Source organism: Rosa chinensis, chromosome 7 (genome assembly GCF_002994745.2).
Source record: "Rosa chinensis cultivar Old Blush chromosome 7, RchiOBHm-V2, whole genome shotgun sequence".
NCBI lineage: Eukaryota > Viridiplantae > Streptophyta > Magnoliopsida > Rosales > Rosaceae > Rosa > Rosa chinensis.
In genome coordinates this window covers 22541455-22560596 of record NC_037094.1, presented here as the reverse complement: position 1 = coordinate 22560596, position 19142 = coordinate 22541455, and the positions used below count along the sequence as shown (strand labels likewise).

At 43.4% G+C, this 19142-nt stretch overlaps 3 protein-coding genes across 3 annotated transcripts; 2 read left to right on the top strand and 1 right to left on the bottom strand.

Annotated features, from left to right (window-relative positions):
* Positions 1–173: 173 nt before the first annotated feature.
* Positions 174–677, top strand: LOC112177604. The gene is made up of 2 exons (XM_024315886.2): positions 174–188; positions 249–677. Exons 1-2 carry the CDS (start codon positions 174–176, stop codon positions 675–677), a joined length of 444 nt encoding a protein of 147 aa, XP_024171654.2.
* Positions 678–3705: 3028 nt separating this feature from the next.
* Positions 3706–4971, bottom strand: LOC112177603. The gene has a single exon (XM_024315885.1). It carries the CDS (start codon positions 4969–4971, stop codon positions 3706–3708), a length of 1266 nt encoding a protein of 421 aa, XP_024171653.1.
* An 11821-nt stretch (positions 4972–16792) lies between these two features.
* On the top strand, positions 16793–18791 carry LOC112177009. The gene has a single exon (XM_040511370.1). The coding sequence runs from the start codon at positions 16793–16795 to the stop codon at positions 18779–18781; it is 1989 nt and encodes a 662-aa protein (XP_040367304.1). The 3' UTR covers positions 18782–18791.
* Positions 18792–19142: the final 351 nt, after the last annotated feature.

Here is a 19142-nt window from a genome sequence, read left to right as displayed (position 1 = left end):
CTTTAGTGAGAAATTGAGTGAAGCTCGTCAAAAGTGGAGTACTTATGATTAGGAATTTTATGCAGTGTTCCAGGCATTGAAGCAATGGGAGCACTACCTTATTCAGAGAGTTTGTATTGTTCACTGATCATTAGGCCTTGAAGTACCTAAATAGCCAGAGAACTGTGAACAAGATGCATGCAAGATGGGTGAGTTTTCTGCAGAAATTTCCTTTTGTAATTCAACATAAATCTGGTACTCTTAATAAGGTGGCAGATGCTTTGAGTAGGAGAGCTTCCTTGCTGGTCACTCTAGCTCAGGAGATTGTGGGTTTTGATCTCTTGAAGGAATTGTATGAGGAAGACGTTGATTTTAAGGAGATTTGGACCAAGTGCAGTAGCAATCTTGCAGTTACAGATTACTATGTGAATAATGGTTATCTATTCAAGGGAAATCGGCTATGTATTTCCAGTTCATCATTTAGGGAGAAACTGATTATAGATTTGCATGGCGGGGGTTTGAGTGGACACTTGGGTCGTGACAAAACTATTACTAGCCTTGAGGAAAGATATTTCTGGCCACAGCTGAAGAAGGATGTAGGAGTTATTGTGAGGAAGTGCTACACCTGCCAGGTTTCTAAGGGTCAGTCCCAAAATACTGGTCTTTATTTACCTTTACCTATTCCTGAAGATATTTAGCAGGATCTTGCTATGGACTTTGTGTTGGGATTACACCGTACCTAGAGGGGTGTGGATTCTGTGTTTGTGGAAGTTGACAGGTTCTCCAAGATGGCACACTTTATAGCTTGTAAGAAGATTGCTGATGCGTCCAATATAGCCAAACTGTTTTTCAGGGAGGTGGTTTGTTTACATGGAGTGCCCCAAGTCCATTGCTTCTGAAAGAGACACGAAGTTCCTTAGTCACTTCTGGATTACATTGTGGAAAATGTTTGGAATAGCTTTAAATCGTAGCAGCACAGCTCATCCTCAAACTGATGGGCAGACAGAGGTTACTAACACAACTTTGGGTAACATTGACAGGACCCGCCCCGGATTCCACCCTGGAACCCGAAGTGGTCCTGCGGGACCCACCTTCAAAGAAGGTTTACCAAAAATGTCGGCATAACCTCCCTTAAAAATGGGTAACCCAAAACCTGTAGAATTTCAATTTCACTTCTAAACAACCCTCCCAAAACTCCTGGAGCCACCCTGCTCCCAAAACCGCACAATTCCACAATTTAGAATAACAAATTATCCAATTAACTCAAATTACAACCAAGTCATAGGTTACAATATTAATATAAACATCTCAAGGTTATCAGAGCAGTCTAACACCAGAAGAACAATGATATACAAAGTAGGTTAGCAAGTAACCTAAAAGGAATAGATGACAGCGGTGGTGCTAAGCCTCAACTCCTAAAGCCGAACAGCTACACTGCGAACTGGGCATTTGAAACCGAAGGGCCCAGGGGAAAGTACAAGAAAAATGTTAGTGTGAGTGGACAAAAATAAACAAATATAAACCAAATGGATTTTTATACTTTCCCACATTTATTTCTTTAAAATTCCCGATGCATGCAAGGATTTACGAAAATAAAACAAAATGAGTTCCACTCATGAAAGCCGACTAGCCCCGCTAGTCACAATCGAATAAAAGAAAAGGTGGAAACTCCGATACTCAACGAAAAAGAACCAGCCCCGCTGGCTAAAATAAATCGGACTAGCCCCGCTAGTCGAAAATAATATAAAGAGTAGGGGAAGACGATAGCCATACAAGTGAGCCTCCCAGGCTTGGGTGATAGCCTCCCAGGCTAAAAATACTCCCATGACTCCCGTAATATACCCTTACGCTACTAAGTGTAGCGATAGGATACCGGGCTACAGATTACTGTCACAAAGACAGTAACCTGCGCCACAAAGGCGGAGGGCTACGGTGATCCCATCACCGCGCCACAAAGGCGGAAAATCAATGCTAGCAATGATAAGTCACCCAAGTATGGCAACAGAAAATCCGAAAACCGTATAAATCCATAAAACTTCCCCAATTCTCGTAAATGAATTCCCAATGACGTGTCCCACACGCCAAGATAATCTCATCAACAAAATAAATAGGATATAAATAAGTATAAAGGTTAACTTCCTTGAATCTCATAAAAATCTCAATGTACCGAATATAAATAAAATATAAATAGTATAAATCCGGGAATCCCATCGGAGATAAATAAATAAAGGAAAATAAGCATAATCCAATGACGTGACCCCGCACGCCATAAAACCATCAAATAAATCAATTAACCAAAACTGTTTCCGAAAATAACCATATGCTCGAAAAAGTAAATTGATAAATAAATTATAACTTCGGAACCGATTAAATAAATGCATGCATCATTCTTTTGCAAATAAAAGTCCACTCACGATATACGGCTAACGTGGTATCCAAGCGTAAGGATCCTCGTCGAGCGATAGGTCGGTATCACGTCCTGTACACAATTATAATCCGTAAACAACAAATTTCTAAATATTTACGATAATCAATAATTAAATCTCAAAACCCAAAACCTCAACTTCTCCAATCCTCTTCCACACCCAATCAAACTTCACCATTAATATCCATCCGTCGATTGATGTATTCCATATCGGAACAAGGGAAATCCGAAGGTCGGATTCCCACAATTCAACAACCGAAACTCCCAAACTTCGGAAATTCACAAACAATTCCAAACTCCTCCAAAATTCACCAAACTTCACATACAAGCTCTATGATAATTATAGAATTTAACTAGCCAGAAATCGAAATTAAAAAGCTACCCTAGCCGCCGTTACAGCAGCCCACAGTGGCGGCGCCGCCGCCACTGCCACCAACTCCAATGGACACCAAAATTTGACAGTAGCACCTTCTCAACACACTGATTCAACTTCTCAACTACAACATTCCCAAATAACAATTAAAAACGGCCGAAATCGATCAATGAACAAAAACCCAGAAATCCTCAAGAACCCTAGAATTTCAATTCGTCGATTCGGCATCTACACAACAAATCGTGATACAAGGCCATAGGGGAAATGATCAGTGATGAAAACCGAACCTTCGACGGTGAGATGGGGGCCGGAGGTGGCCGGAATGGCCGGGAATCGGCCAAAATCCAAAACTGCAACCGGGGAGGAAATTCGTTCGATCCGAGCTTTTCCGGCCAAATCGTCTAAAGATGCTTCCACAGACGTGACCGGGGGAGGAAACCGAGCTTGGGGTTGGCCGGATTACGTCCGGAGGCGGCCGGAAGAGGAAGAACTCGGAGGGGGAGCGAATCGGCCGAGAGAGGAAGGGGGAGTCGGGGAGAGAGAAAGAGAATGGGGGGGTGGGTTTCCGGTTTTGGAAACCTACCCTGGTAAGTTTCTATTTTTATCCCAAAAATTACCATGAACAGTAATTTCCTTATTTCGCTCATAACTTTCGCATACGAACTCCGATTTTTACGCACTACATATGCACGCGCTCGGTTTAACGTCCCCAACAACTTTCATGAAGGAAATTTTCTCAAATTTTGGCCCGAACAAAAAGTCGACTTTTAGGGCCATTAAACGTACTGAAACGATAGTAAAAGTGAAAATAAAAGTCGTTTACCGTCCAAATGACTAGTAAACGGGTAATTGAGATACGGGACGTTACAATCTCCCCTCCTTATAAAAATTTCGTCCTCGAAATTTACACGAACGACTAGAGGCTTAACTAAACCAACTCTACTGAATACCATCCCCCGGTGAAGCGATATAAGAAAATTAAATAACTCAAGATTAGGAATATCATACCGTCGGTAGTATCTAGAGGAACGTGATCCTCACGCTGAACCATGGCATGAAGTCTCGTTTGTCTCGCTGGACGTCCACGACGACCACTACTCCGTTGAGTGTCGCCCCTGGCAGAACTGGTGGAAGTGTCGCCCTTGGTTGAATTAGTGTGAGTGCCGCTAGATAACCCTCCTGATGCATGATTAGAACCTTGACCGACGTTTGGAGTAACATCCTGAGTCAATGTAGGGCAATCCCTTCTATAATGACCCTGTTGTCCGCACTGATAGCACGTCACATCACTCGTTTGATGCTGGGAACGATCCCTCCAAGTATGGAATCCCTCTGAGGTACCACCGTACTGACCTGTGCTGTCACTGAACTGCCACTCAGACTGTCCACCTCCCACATTAAGTCCTCCAAAATCCGGTAAGGTGGTCGAGTCTGAACTGACAAATCTACTACCTCCAGAAGATCCTGAACCAGAAGTGGAAGCAGCCCTCTTAGATGGACCCTGGCTAGGGCCGCCAGAATCCCTAGGGTGAAATCCAGCAGGTGAGTCTGACTCAATGTCCATGGCATAAGATACTGCCTCAGCAAAGCTACGGTACGGTGTGCCTAACATCTTATCCTTAAACTTTCCTCCAAGTCCCAAGACAAATCTACGAATCTTACTTTGCTCAGTACGAACCAAATCCGGCACATGATGGGCCAAAGAGAGAAACTCCTGCTCAAACTCCAACACTGACTGCTCATCCCTCTTCACCAAGCTCAAGAACTGGTCTTGCATCCGATTAAGGTGGGCATCACTAAAGTACCGTCCGTAGAAATGGGCCTTGAACATATCCCATGTCATGGGGCCAACATTTGTAGGGTCATTAACAACATCAGTCCACCAATGCCAGGCGGTATCCTCAAGAAACTGTACTGCCAAATTCACTTTCCTATCCTCTGGAAGGTCCATCTGGGAGAAAACTCTCTCCATCCTGTCAAGCCACCGCTGAGCCTCTACAGGTGATGTGGCGGAAGCAAAAGTCTGAGCCCCATTTCTCCTAGCACGCTCCATAGTATAATCAGTGCGTGAACCGGGGAGTACGGCAGCAAACTGCTGAAAGAACTGTCCAAACGCATCCGCAAGATTCTGCGGTGTATCTCCCCCATCATCAACAGGAGGGGTTTCCTCACGTCTTCGGCGTCTAGGAGGCATAGCACCTGATGAAGAGAAGGAAAACAAGGCTCAAGGATTAGGATATTAACCTATCTACTTTACATGCATAATGAACACACTAGCACCGAAGAGTATACGATGGGGATCCGCCGCGGTCGGGCCATCACTCGGGAGGTACTAGGCGCCACTAAGCATATAAGGTAGTAGGAAATAAGGAAGTCTACAGAACCTAACAACCTAATGCTCTGATACCAACTGACAGGACCCGCCCCGGATTCCACCCTGGAACCCGAAGTGGTCCTGTGGGACCCACCTTCAAAGAAGGTTTACCAAAAATGTCGGCATAACCTCCCTTAAAAATGGGTAACCCAAAACCTGTAGAATTTCAATTTCACTTCTAAACAACCCTCCCAAAACTCCTGGAGCCACCCTGCTCCCAAAACCGCACAATTCCACAATTTAGAATAACAAATTATCCAATTAACTCAAATTACAACCAAGTCATAGGTTACAATATTAATATAAACATCTCAAGGTTATCAGAGCAGTCTAACACCAGAAGAACAATGATATACAAAGTAGGTTAGCAAGTAACCTAAAAGGAATAGATGACAGCGGTGGTGCTAAGCCTCAACTCCTAAAGCCGAACAGCTACACTGCGAACTGGGCATTTGAAACCGAAGGGCCCAGGGGAAAGTACAAGAAAAATGTTAGTGTGAGTGGACAAAAATAAACAAATATAAACCAAATGGATTTTTATACTTTCCCACATTTATTTCTTTAAAATTCCCGATGCATGCAAGGATTTACGAAAATAAAACAAAATGAGTTCCACTCATGAAAGCCGACTAGCCCCGCTAGTCACAATCGAATAAAAGAAAAGGTGGAAACTCCGATACTCAACGAAAAAGAACCAGCCCCGCTGGCTAAAATAAATCGGACTAGCCCCGCTAGTCGAAAATAATATAAAGAGTAGGGGAAGACGATAGCCATACAAGTGAGCCTCCCAGGCTTGGGTGATAGCCTCCCAGGCTAAAAATACTCCCATGACTCCCGTAATATACCCTTACGCTACTAAGTGTAGCGATAGGATACCGGGCTACAGATTACTGTCACAAAGACAGTAACCTGCGCCACAAAGGCGGAGGGCTACGGTGATCCCATCACCGCGCCACAAAGGCGGAAAATCAATGCTAGCAATGATAAGTCACCCAAGTATGGCAACAGAAAATCCGAAAACCGTATAAATCCATAAAACTTCCCCAATTCTCGTAAATGAATTCCCAATGACGTGTCCCACACGCCAAGATAATCTCATCAACAAAATAAATAGGATATAAATAAGTATAAAGGTTAACTTCCTTGAATCTCATAAAAATCTCAATGTACCGAATATAAATAAAATATAAATAGTATAAATCCGGGAATCCCATCGGAGATAAATAAATAAAGGAAAATAAGCATAATCCAATGACGTGACCCCGCACGCCATAAAACCATCAAATAAATCAATTAACCAAAACTGTTTCCGAAAATAACCATATGCTCGAAAAAGTAAATTGATAAATAAATTATAACTTCGGAACCGATTAAATAAATGCATGCATCATTCTTTTGCAAATAAAAGTCCACTCACGATATACGGCTAACGTGGTATCCAAGCGTAAGGATCCTCGTCGAGCGATAGGTCGGTATCACGTCCTGTACACAATTATAATCCGTAAACAACAAATTTCTAAATATTTACGATAATCAATAATTAAATCTCAAAACCCAAAACCTCAACTTCTCCAATCCTCTTCCACACCCAATCAAACTTCACCATTAATATCCATCCGTCGATTGATGTATTCCATATCGGAACAAGGGAAATCCGAAGGTCGGATTCCCACAATTCAACAACCGAAACTCCCAAACTTCGGAAATTCACAAACAATTCCAAACTCCTCCAAAATTCACCAAACTTCACATACAAGCTCTATGATAATTATAGAATTTAACTAGCCAGAAATCGAAATTAAAAAGCTACCCTAGCCGCCGTTACAGCAGCCCACAGTGGCGGCGCCGCCGCCACTGCCACCAACTCCAATGGACACCAAAATTTGACAGTAGCACCTTCTCAACACACTGATTCAACTTCTCAACTACAACATTCCCAAATAACAATTAAAAACGGCCGAAATCGATCAATGAACAAAAACCCAGAAATCCTCAAGAACCCTAGAATTTCAATTCGTCGATTCGGCATCTACACAACAAATCGTGATACAAGGCCATAGGGGAAATGATCAGTGATGAAAACCGAACCTTCGACGGTGAGATGGGGGCCGGAGGTGGCCGGAATGGCCGGGAATCGGCCAAAATCCAAAACTGCAACCGGGGAGGAAATTCGTTCGATCCGAGCTTTTCCGGCCAAATCGTCTAAAGATGCTTCCACAGACGTGACCGGGGAGGAAACCGAGCTTGGGGTTGGCCGGATTACGTCCGGAGGCGGCCGGAAGAGGAAGAACTCGGAGGGGGAGCGAATCGGCCGAGAGAGGAAGGGGGAGTCGGGGAGAGAGAAAGAGAATGGGGGGTGGGTTTCCGGTTTTGGAAACCTACCCTGGTAAGTTTCTATTTTTATCCCAAAAATTACCATGAACAGTAATTTCCTTATTTCGCTAATAACTTTCGCATACGAACTCCGATTTTTACGCACTACATATGCACGCGCTCGGTTTAACGTCCCCAACAACTTTCATGAAGGAAATTTTCTCAAATTTTGGCCCGAACAAAAAGTCGACTTTTAGGGCCATTAAACGTACTGAAACGATAGTAAAAGTGAAAATAAAAGTCGTTTACCGTCCAAATGACTAGTAAACGGGTAATTGAGATACGGGACGTTACAAACATGGTTCGGAGTGTTTGTGGAGATAGGCCCAAACAGTGGGATTATGCTTTGCCACAGGTGGATTTTGCTTATAACAGTGTTGTGCATAATGCAACAAGGAAGTCACCATTCTCATTAGTTTATACTAATGTTCCTCGACATGTGGTTGATTTAGTGAAGCTTCCTAAAGTTCCTGGTGTTAGTGTTGCTGTTGAGGGCATGGCTAAGGATGTACAGTCTGTTAGAGAAGAAGTTAAGGCCAAGCTGGAAGAAACTAATGCAAAGTATAAAGCTGCAGCTGACAAGCATCGAAGAGTTAAAGTGTTCCAAGAGGGTGATGACGTGATGGTGTTTCTGAGGAAGGAGAGATTTCCTGTTGGTACCTACAACAAGCTGCAGCCCAGAAAATATGGTCTTTTTAAGGTGTTGAGGAAGATCAACGACAATGCTTATGTTGTTGCCCTTCCTAATTCCATGGGCATTTCTAACACCTTTAACGTGGCTGATCTGCATGAGTTTCGTGAAGATGGGGTTCTTTATTCTGAAGAGAACTCGGGGTCGAGTTCTTCGGAGGTGGAGGAGACTGATGTAGAACTGATGGAAGTCCGATTCGAAGAGCAGTTTGATCGTGCAAAAGGAGGAAAACGAAAGTTACTAGTAGCCATGCCATAGCTTGGTGTCTGATTAGAGTGTGCCATAGCTTTCAGGAAAGGGAATCACGCCAGAACTACGTGTGGGCTTTTTTGGGATTTCAGGGTCGTTTAGGACCTCAAAATGCAATTTACTATTTTTCAGAATTTTCGGTTTCCTAGTTTGTTTTGAGTTTGTTTTATTTTTACCCGTGGGTTTTAGGGTTTCATTGTTAGTCGCTCTAGGGTTTCTTTTCTTATATATAAGCAACTTTAAACGGCTGTAGAACTATATTTTATCATATTATCAATCAAATTGAGATTATTATCTTTTATCTCTGGTGGACTCCAGAACCTTTGTTTTAGATTTATTGCTTGTAAACCTAGGTGATCTTTTCCGACTGCGTTAGGAATCAACCTCCCCGATTATGTTAAATCCAAATTCTTTAGGATCAAGGCTTCTTCATGTTAAATAACACCAAATCGTTGCACGGAGTCCTTGTTGATTAAGGTTTAGCTAGTATTATTCTATAAACACCTGTTATTATTGGAAAAATATTTGTGGTGGCTGAAGTGGCTGTCACCCGGTTGCCTATTACTGTGATCATAGCGGACGTGACTGTGCCCTTGCAGAGCAGTGTAAGACCATCTAGTGCAATAGACGATCATCAATTGATGATTGAAGGGGATACTTGGGAATCCATGGGCAGACACTTATCCCAAATATTTAGATACAATTTGGCAGGGTTCAGAGTGTGCGCCACTGGAGAGTTTGGAAGCTGGTATTAGACAGACGCCGTGTTTCATTTGTAAGGAGAACTTTGATCAAGCAGAAGGCAATGCTCTTTGAAAGACGATAGCTCGCTTGCTCTGCTCACAGCACCTTTACCATGGATGGTGCATTCTCTGGTGGCGGAAAAACTGTTGTCACTTGTGTCCCTTGTACCAACACCAAATAGTAGTGGACGAGTTTAGGGCCTCAGAATTGGCTTATGATTTACTTTAATCGGTTGCGAGATCGTGGTGACACATTGGAGAATCTGGTCATGAAAGTGAATTCAGTGGAGATACATCCAGATCATCTTGGGATTAGAAATTAGGCTCCAGCCTCCATTAGTAGTTTGTGTTTATGGAACAACTATATATATGTATTTGCTTGTTTAATTAGGCTTCTTCTTTTTTTTTTTTCTTTTTTTTTGAAGATTTTGAGTTTGCGAAAGTAGATGCAGACAAAGTCGACTTGTTATATGTATTTGTTATGTGTATCTATGCAACTTAAGCGAAGTTAATCTGAATATCATCAGCTTTGCTATTGCTGAAACAGATCGTGAACTTATCTTTGCTTCTGCAATTGGAGAAGGATCTACCATTTGTTAGTGTGAGTCATCGTTACCTATTAGGAATAGGCTACAAGGGAATATATTGTAGTAAATACTTACCTTGTATGTGTTGTAGTACAGTAGTACACAATATGTGTAGTACGATTGTAATCTGTTTAAATACACCACAGAATGGGTGTAATTATATATCAGAAATTTATTCTCTCTGCCTTGTTCTTTTGACTTGGTATCAGAGCAAAGATCCGAGAGGACTTTGTGTCTTTGTCTTAAATTTCAAACTATCATCATCCCTAGGCGTCCGTCAAAGAACGACCGGTGTCTTCTTCTTTGACTTCGGCGACACCCTCTCATCTCCAGTTCGGGCCCATCGTCTGCACCAGACCATCTGCACCAGGAGAAGAGCTGCTGGTTTCCAGATCGTTTTCGAACCAGAGCTGTCGATTTTCCCAGATCCGGCGTCGCTGCATCACTCCGGCGTCGTTGCATCACATCTCTCCGGCGTCGCTGCATCACATCCGGTTCTTCAGTTCCGGCGTCGCTGCCCAGTTCACGGCAGCATTCAGACCGATCCAGCTGGTTCGGCCCTCCTCGATTCAGACGTCTCCGATTCTCTTCGGTTCGTTCTCCGTCACTTCCAGGTCGATCGATTCCAGCCCAATCTTCGGATCGATCCTCACCTCCAGATCGATTCCTCACCTTCAGATCGATCGCTCTCGATCTCTCCCCGCATCTATCTCGAGTTCTCGACCTTCAGTGAGTCAACTCGCCTCCTTCAGTGAGTCAACCCGCCTACATCAGTGAGTCGACTCGTCCCAACTCGGTCACCGACTCGGTCCGCACATCCCTCTGATTCAACCAGTTTAAAAAAAAAAAAAAAAAAAGTTTGTTACTATTGTTATTCTTATTTCCGCTGCGCACTTTGGGACTTGTGTATTTTTTTTTCTATTGTATTACTGCAATGGGTGGTGATGACAGTGAAGGTCAGGGTTCTAAGGCCAGTGAGGTTCAGAAAGTTGAGGTATCTGTTAAGAGCTCAGAAGGTGGTTCTTTTGGAGGTACTAAACTCACTGGTACCAATTTCCGAACATGGAAGAAGATTATGTCCGTTTATCTTCGTGGGATTCACAAGATGGGACATGTGACAGGAACAATCAAGGTTCGTGAAGATGACCTAGAAGCCTATGCTAAGTGGGAAGATGATGATGGGTTTGTAATGTCTATTTTATTTAGAGCCATGACTGATGATGTGCTACAGATGGTAGAAGAATGTGAAACTGCTGAGGCAATATGGAAGACGTTGGGAGATCTCTATACAAATGAGTCTGATTTTATACAGGTTCATGAACTGATGTGCAAAGCTGCAGGAATGCAACAGAATGGGCAACCAGTGTCAGTGTTTTTCACCAAGCTGAAGAATGTATGGGCTGAAATTGATCAGAAGCGTCCTTGCAAGATCAAGAATCAGGAAGATCTGGTGTGGTACCAGAAGGAGAAGGAGCTAGAACGGGTTCATGTATTCCTGAGAGGGCTTGATGAGAAGCATAGCAGTGCCAAGGGAGAATTGCTCAGAATGACAGACCCTCCTAGTTTGACCACAGCTTTTACATACATCCGCAAGGATGAGTCTCAACAGGAAAGTGTCAAACATGCACAGGTTGAAGTGTCTAGCCTAGCCATTCAGGCTAAGTCACCTGCACCTTTCCTCCAGCAGCAGAGTTCAGCCCCATTTCATCAGCACGGTTTCCCACAAGGCTTCACCAACCGCCCTCGTCCTCAATGTTCTTATTGCAATGACCTTGGGCATGTTCGGGAGACTTGTTGGAAGTTGAACCCACATCTTAAACCTAAAAAACAAGGTTATCGCCCTAAGGGGAAAGCAGCTGCAGTTCACTTGGTCCAAGAACCAGATTTCTATGGAGTGGCTGGCCAAGATCATCATACAGCAGGTGGAGCTACCCCTACAGCCTCTATAGCTGGTCGAGGTAAAATTGGTATGGCTTTACAAATTTCTAACTTTGTTGGTTCTGATACATGGATTATTGATTCGGGTGCCTCCGATCATATGACTTATGATAAATCATATTTTACTGAATTGTCTTCCCCATCAGTGTCCTATGTAACCAATGCCAATGGTGAGGCTTTTCCTGTGTTAGGGTCAGGGTCAGTGCGTCTTACTCCTACCTTAGAACTTCATAATGTGTTATATGTGCCTGACTTATCTCATCACTTGATATCTGTCCCACAATTGAACACTGAGTCTAAATGCTCTGTAACCTTTTATCCTATGTATGTGATTTTTCAGGATCTTCTCACCAGGGAGATAGTCGGTCGGGGGTATCTGAGGGGCCGGTTGTTCCATCTGGATCAGACATACGCAGGAGAGAAACCAGGAGCACCGTCCCGAGCCGCTTTGACTTCGACTTCTGATAAGCTAAGTGAGATTTGGTTGTGGCATCGCCGTTTAGGGCATCCATCTTTTAGTCTTATGAAGAAAACCATGCCTACTCTGTTTATTGGTGTGGATGAGTCAGTTTTACATTGTGAAACTTGTGTTTTGGCCAAGAGTCATCGTGCTACTTATTCTCCTAGTATTTCTAATAAAAGTGTTATTCCTTTTGAGTTGATTCATTCTGATGTTTGGGGACCTTCTCGAGAGCCTACTGTCTCGGGTATGCGATATTTTGTGTTGTTTATTGATGATTGTACAAGACTGTCATGGGTTGCTCTTCTTAAAACCAAAGATGAAGTCTTCCCTGCTTTTCAAACCTTTCGTCATCTTGTTCAGACACAATATCATAGCACCATTAAAGTCCTTCGTTCTGACAATGGGGGGGAGTATGTTAATCATGTGTTCCAAGAGTTTTTTCAAAACCATGGGATTGTTCACCAAACCACGTGTCCACAAACACCAGAACAGAATGGAGTGTCCGAACGGAAAAACCGTCATTTACTTGATATGGCTCGTGCCCTTCTTTTTAGTGCTCATATGCCTAAGTATCTTTGGGGCGATGCTATACATGCTTCCTCTCATCTTATCAATCGTCTTCCATCTAGTGTCCTTCAGGGCAAAATTCCATTTGAGGTTCTCGCCTCTCATGTCTCCTTACCATCTTTTCACAATCTTCCAGCTCGTGTTTTTGGTTGTGTTGCCTTTGTCCATGTACCCAAAAATCAGAGGTCTAAGTTGGATGCCCGGGCCCTTAAGTGTGTGTTTGTTGGCTACGGCGGTCATCAGAAGGGGTACAAGTGTTATCATCCACCCACCAGAAAGTATTATGTCACTATGGATGTTACTTTCTTTGAAGACATGAGTTATTTCTCCTCTTCAGATACAGCTCTTCAGGGGGAGAATTCATATTTTGAAGAGCTATATCATGGAGAGGGGGAGGAATCAGAGGGAGAAGGAGAAGGTACACAGCCAGGAGGTATTTTGACGGATCCGGTTGAAACTATTAGCTTGCCTCCTCCAGCAGCAGAAGCACCAGTTCCCATCACTCAGAATGAGGTTGAAGACACAACTGCCCCTCCTGCCATCGCTTCTACCCCTGACCCACAGCTTCCTGGTACTGAAGATCATTCATTTGAGGTATGTCCATCCACTGATACTAGTAGTAGTGAGTCTAATGGTGAGAAATATGAATTACCACATAGGACCACTCGAGGTCAATCAGCCAAAAGATATGAACCTACTCTTACTGCCAAATCAACATATCCAGTAGCCAACTTTATGTCCACTAGGAGGTTGTCTAAGTCATATGCATCATTTGTGAATCAAATATCTGCTGTATCAGTACCTGACAAAGTGCAGGATGCATTGGGGGATCCAAAGTGGAGGAAGGCTATGGATGAAGAGATGGAGGCGTTGCAGAAGAACAGTACTTGGCAACTTGTGCCTCCACCACAAGGCAAGAAGGCTGTAGGTTGTCGTTGGGTGTTTACCGTGAAGCATAATGCAGATGGATCAGTGAATCGATACAAAGCACGTCTTGTAGCAAAGGGATTTACTCAGACATATGATATAGACTATGATGAAACTTTTGCTCCTGTTGCCAAGATGAATACTATTCGGGTTCTGCTCTCGTTCGCTGCTAGTTTAAACTGGCCACTCCGACAATTTGATGTCAAGAATGCATTTCTTCATGGAGAGTTAGCCGAGGAAGTATACATGAGCCTCCCACCAGGGTATGTAGTTGCTTCTCCTGGTGAGTTTGTATGCAAATTGAGAAAGTCTCTGTATGGTCTCAAACAGTCACCTCGTGCTTGGTTTGGAAGATTTTCACAGTTCATGCGGAAGGTTGGTTACAGGCAGAGCAACTCAGACCATACCTTGTTCCTCAAGCATCAACAGGGGAAGGTAACAGCTCTAATTATCTATGTGGATGATATGGTAATCACTGGTAATGACACTGTTGAGATGGGTAGACTGCAGAGACAGCTAGCTTCTGAGTTTGAGATGAAGGACTTGGGTGAGCTTAAGTACTTCTTAGGAATTGAGGTAGCCAGGGGGAGAGAAGGAATCTATCTGTGCCAGAGGAAGTATGTTCTTGACTTGTTGACAGAGACAGGTTTATTAGATTGCAGACCTATTGATACTCCTATTGAGCAGAACCATGGTTTAGCTGAGTATCCAGATCAGGTACCAACTGACCGAGCTCGCTATCAGAGGTTAGTTGGGCGCTTGATTTATTTGGCTCATACCAGACCTGACGTTGCATATGCAGTGAGCGTGGTGAGTCAGTTCATGCATAATCCGAGTGAGAGTCACATGGATGCTGTTATGCGAATTCTGAAGTACTTGAAGTCAGCTCCAGGTAGGGGAGTACTATTTTCTAAACACAACAACATTCTTGAGGTTTGTGGCTTCACAGATGCAGATTGGGCTGGAAATATCACAGACAGGAGGTCGACATCAGGTTACTTTACCTTTGTGGGAGGTAATTTGGTTACATGGAAGAGTAAGAAACAGAAAGTTGTGGCACGTTCTAGTGTTGAGGCGGAGTATAGAGGTATGGCTCACGGAGTGTGTGAATTGTTGTGGCTGAGAAATCTGTTACGTGATCTAGGTTTCATACTCAAAAATTCCATGCAGTTGTATTGTGACAACAAGGCAGCTATTGACATATCACAGAATCCAGTACAGCATGATCGTACTAAGCATGTGGAGGTTGACCGTCACTTTATAAAGGAGAAGCTAGATGCCAAAATCATTAGCTTTCCTTTTGTTCCAACTGAAGAGCAACTTGCAGATGTACTTACCAAAGGAGTTTCCAGAAAGGCGTTTTATGACTCACTAAGCAAGTTGGGCATGGTTGATGTATATGCGCCAACTTGAGGGGGAGTGTTAGTGTGAGTCATCGTTACCTATTAGGAATAGGCTACAAGGGAATATATTGTAGTAAATACTTACCTTGTATGTGTTGTAGTACAGTAGTACACAATATGTGTACTACGATTGTAATCTGTTTAAATACACCACAGAATGGGTGTAATTATATATCAGAAATTTATTCTCTCTGACTTGTTCTTTTGACTCCATTGTTATAACTTACAACTGCACTATTTCATTGACCAAAAATTAAAGAAAAAATGGCGCAGCATTTCAGAGCATGCGGCATTAGGCAGAATATGAATGTGGCAGAATTTAATGCATGGTAGCGAAATGTGATTTTGACTTCATTGGATATAAAATTGGGAGGGTGGCCGGGCACCAGCAACAAATCAATGAACCATTGGTTTTACTTAGAATTATGCTTTCAGTAGTGTTTATTGCTCGGATCTGCATCGAGATGTAGTTGTAGTGTCTGTTGCTTTTGGTAGAGTTTGTAAGTCATGGAGATCAGCTGAAGAGTACTCGCCCAAATGATAAAATAACCAAACAAAGGAGTAATGCAACTTTGTACTCATTTAGAATTTTATATATGGAGAAAGAGATTTTTAACTCTCAATTGTACCACAAACTGATTATGTACATGTCTGCCTTTATTAGGCAGAAGCTCTCACAAAGAGAAACAGATCGGACATGGCAAGATTATCCTTCTATCAAACCTTGGAGCTGGAGGAATTCCGGTAACATTGAAGTGATTGAACTTTTCCAAGGCTTCTACAATCCTTTGTGAGACACCTTTCACCCTAGCTAGCTAGCTACCTTTCATAGACCTGATTCATATTTTAAGTTGACTAAGAATCCAGAATAACTTGGTCACCCAACACTAAATTGACTAACCATTCTCTGACCATGGACTGAAAAAATAATACCTGAATGCTGATCCTAGTACGTAATTGGTGAAAACCTGGGATTTCTTCGTTGGAATCACAATGTAGGGAACAAACTAGGTTGATCATAACTCCAACAGTTTTATTCAATCTACTACCAATGGGTGAGAGGTGCAACATCCGAAAAAGGGATATGCATGTATTCGATAGAAACATTTGTTATAAGGGGTTATAATCGTTCATTAAACAGTACTACAGCATAATTGTATAGCAACAGAATATGACTAGTTACTTTTGGCTCTCTCCGATCCACTCAAAATGCTTCCTTATACTACTATAAGAACTGCATCGAGTACGTTTTATTAACATAGCCATACTTGTGCCTCTGTACGTACGCGTGTTGCATTTTACTATTAGACCTCTGCTTCCTCATTTTGCTATTAGTTTAAGTTCTCTACGGGATTTTTTTAATATGTAAGTTCATATTGAATTGGTGATAGAATCATAGAACATCTACTTTCATTTGTATACCCCTCTAGTTCTTTTAATTTTTCTGAACAGTACAGCCTTAATTATATTGATGTGAAAATGTGAAACACAACTTTTTCTTATGCAAGAATTGGGTTATTTCCAATACATATCTAATCTATGTTGGATTCGCCACCGCCTCGCAATCAGTTCATCTCTATTCCTAACCAAAAATTATCTCTCACAAGTTCTCTTATAAAACAGGCTCTTCGCCCCCTTTCAATCATCAATCCAAACCCTCCCATATCAAACCCTAACCCTAAACCCCAAACACAAAAACAATGGCAGCTCCTCCAAAACTTCTTCTTGGTCCTCCAGGACCCAAACCTTCAGACTCCACCACCACCACCACAACGAAACCTCTGTTGGGACGCACCGAGAACAACTCCGCCACCAACCTCTCCTCCGGCAACCCCTGCCTCGACCTCTTCTTCCACATCGTACCCGACACCCCGTCCTCTTACATCAACGAACAACTTCCCAAGTCCTGGGCCCACAACGCCCTAACCACCCTCAAGCTAATCTGCAACCTCCGCGGCGTCCGCGGCACCGGAAAGTCCGACAAAGAAGCCTTCTTCACGGCAGCATTCTGGCTCCACAGACACCACCCCAAAACCCTAGCCTGCAATCTCGCCTCTTTCGCCCAATTCGGGTGCTTCAAAGACCTCCCCGAGATTCTCTACCGCCTTCTAGAAGGCCAAGACATAAGGAAGAACCGCAAGGCCGAGTGGTCCATGAAAAAGAAACTCTCCCGCCGCCGTAGAGGTTCAAAATCTCCGTCACGCTCAAGTTCTAGCTCAAGTTCTGGCACAAGGTCTAGGTCATACTCAAGAGATAGAGATAGCAACTGTACGTCTCGATCAAGAACACGATCTCCGTCGCCCCCGCAGAGGCGGAGGCCAGGTTTTAAGTCGAGAACCAACAAAAGGAAGAGGCTGAGTTACACCACCCGGAAGGAGCCGCGGGAGGAGAGGGTGGTGAAGGCGACGGAGAGGACAAACTCGGAAAAGGAAAAGGCAAGTGTTTTGAGAAAACAGAAATTCACTGACATGGCAAACAAGGCCGTCTCGAGATACGATCGCGACCCGGATTACCGGTTCCTCCACGAGCGCGTCTCGGATCTCTTTGCCGCTTGCTTGAAATCCGACCTCGAAAATCTCAACTCTAATGAGTTCAACAACATCAGCCTCGCCGCCAAGTGGTGCCCTTCGCTCGACTCGTCTTTTGATCGCGCCACTCTCCTCTGCGAAAGGATTGCAAAGAAGGTTTTCCCGCTCGAGTCGTGTCCGGAATACGACGGCGTTTTGGAGCAGCATTATGCTTACAGAGTCCGGGACCGGCTGAGGAAGGAAGTGCTTGTTCCTTTAAGGAAGGCTCTGGAGTTACCGGAGGTTTACATAGGGGCACGAAAATGGAGGTCCCTTCCTTACAATAGGGTCCCCTCCGTGGCCATGAAGCTTTACAAGGAAACGTTTTTTAAGCAAGACCTTGTGAGGTTTTCGAAGTATTTGGTTGATGCAAAGGCCGGGAAGACCACCATTGCGGCTGGTGCTCTGCTGCCGCACGAGATCATTGCCTCGAATTCAAGAGGCAGTGATGGCGTGGCGGAGCTTCAGTGGAAGAGGATGGTGGAGGATTTGGTGAAGAAGGGGCAGCTGAAGAACTGCTTGGCTGTGTGTGACGTGTCAGGCAGCATGGAGGGGCTTCCTATGGATGTGAGTGTGGCCTTGGGGCTTTTGGTTTCGGAATTAAGTGAAAAGCCGTGGAAAGGGAAGGTCATCACTTTTAGTGAGAAGCCTGAGCTGCATTTGATTGAAGGTGAAGATTTGAAGTCAAAGTGTAAGTTTATGAGGTCAATGCACTCGGGGTTCAACACCGATTTTCAAAAGGTGTTTGATCTGATACTTAGAGTGGCTGTGAAGGGGAACTTGAAGCCTGAGGATATGATAAAGAGGGTGTTTGTGTTTAGTGACATGGAGTTTGATGAGGCTAATCATGAGAGTACTTGGGAGACGGATTATGAGGCGATTCAGAGGAGGTTCAAGAGGAATGGTTATGGGAATGAGGTGCCTCAGATTGTGTTTTGGAATCTGAGGCACTCTATGTCTACACCGGTGACGGAGAAGCAACCTGGGGTGGCAATGTTGAGTGGCTTTTCAAAGAATTTGTTGAAGTTGTTCTTGGATAATGATGGGGAAGTTAGCCCGGATATGGCCATGGAGTTGGCCATCTCCGGCGATGAGTATCAGAAGCTGGCTGTGGTCGACTGATAGGTTATGTGGAGAATCAGTTAGGAGTTGTATAGATCAAGTGTCTCAAGTTGCTGGATCCTTTATAAAGTATAACAAGAGACAAACAAGAGACAGAAGTGTTATAGTTTCAATTAAACCTGGTAGTTAATTTCCATGTTGACATTTTGTGAAATGAAATGAAAATTGATAAATTTGGCCTTTTTTCTTTTTTTCGTCAAATATAAATCTGGTTCTGTCTGTTGATTTCTGCAATTTGGCTTCAACCATTTTTGGTAGATTATGTTAAAATTTACAGAAAAGTTATGAGGTCCCAAATGGTAAGATTTCCTCTTGGGGTTAACAATCTTCTAAAGAAATGGTGGGGGCTTTGATAAGAATA

What these genes read in the sequence shown, in the direction of transcription:
- LOC112177603 (XM_024315885.1), bottom strand. Translation starts at nt 4,971, where the DNA reads ATGCCTCCTAGACGCCGAAGACGTGAGGAAACCCCTCCTGTTGATGAT.
- LOC112177009 (XM_040511370.1), top strand. Translation starts at nt 16,793, where the DNA reads ATGGCAGCTCCTCCAAAACTTCTTCTTGGTCCTCCAGGACCCAAACCT.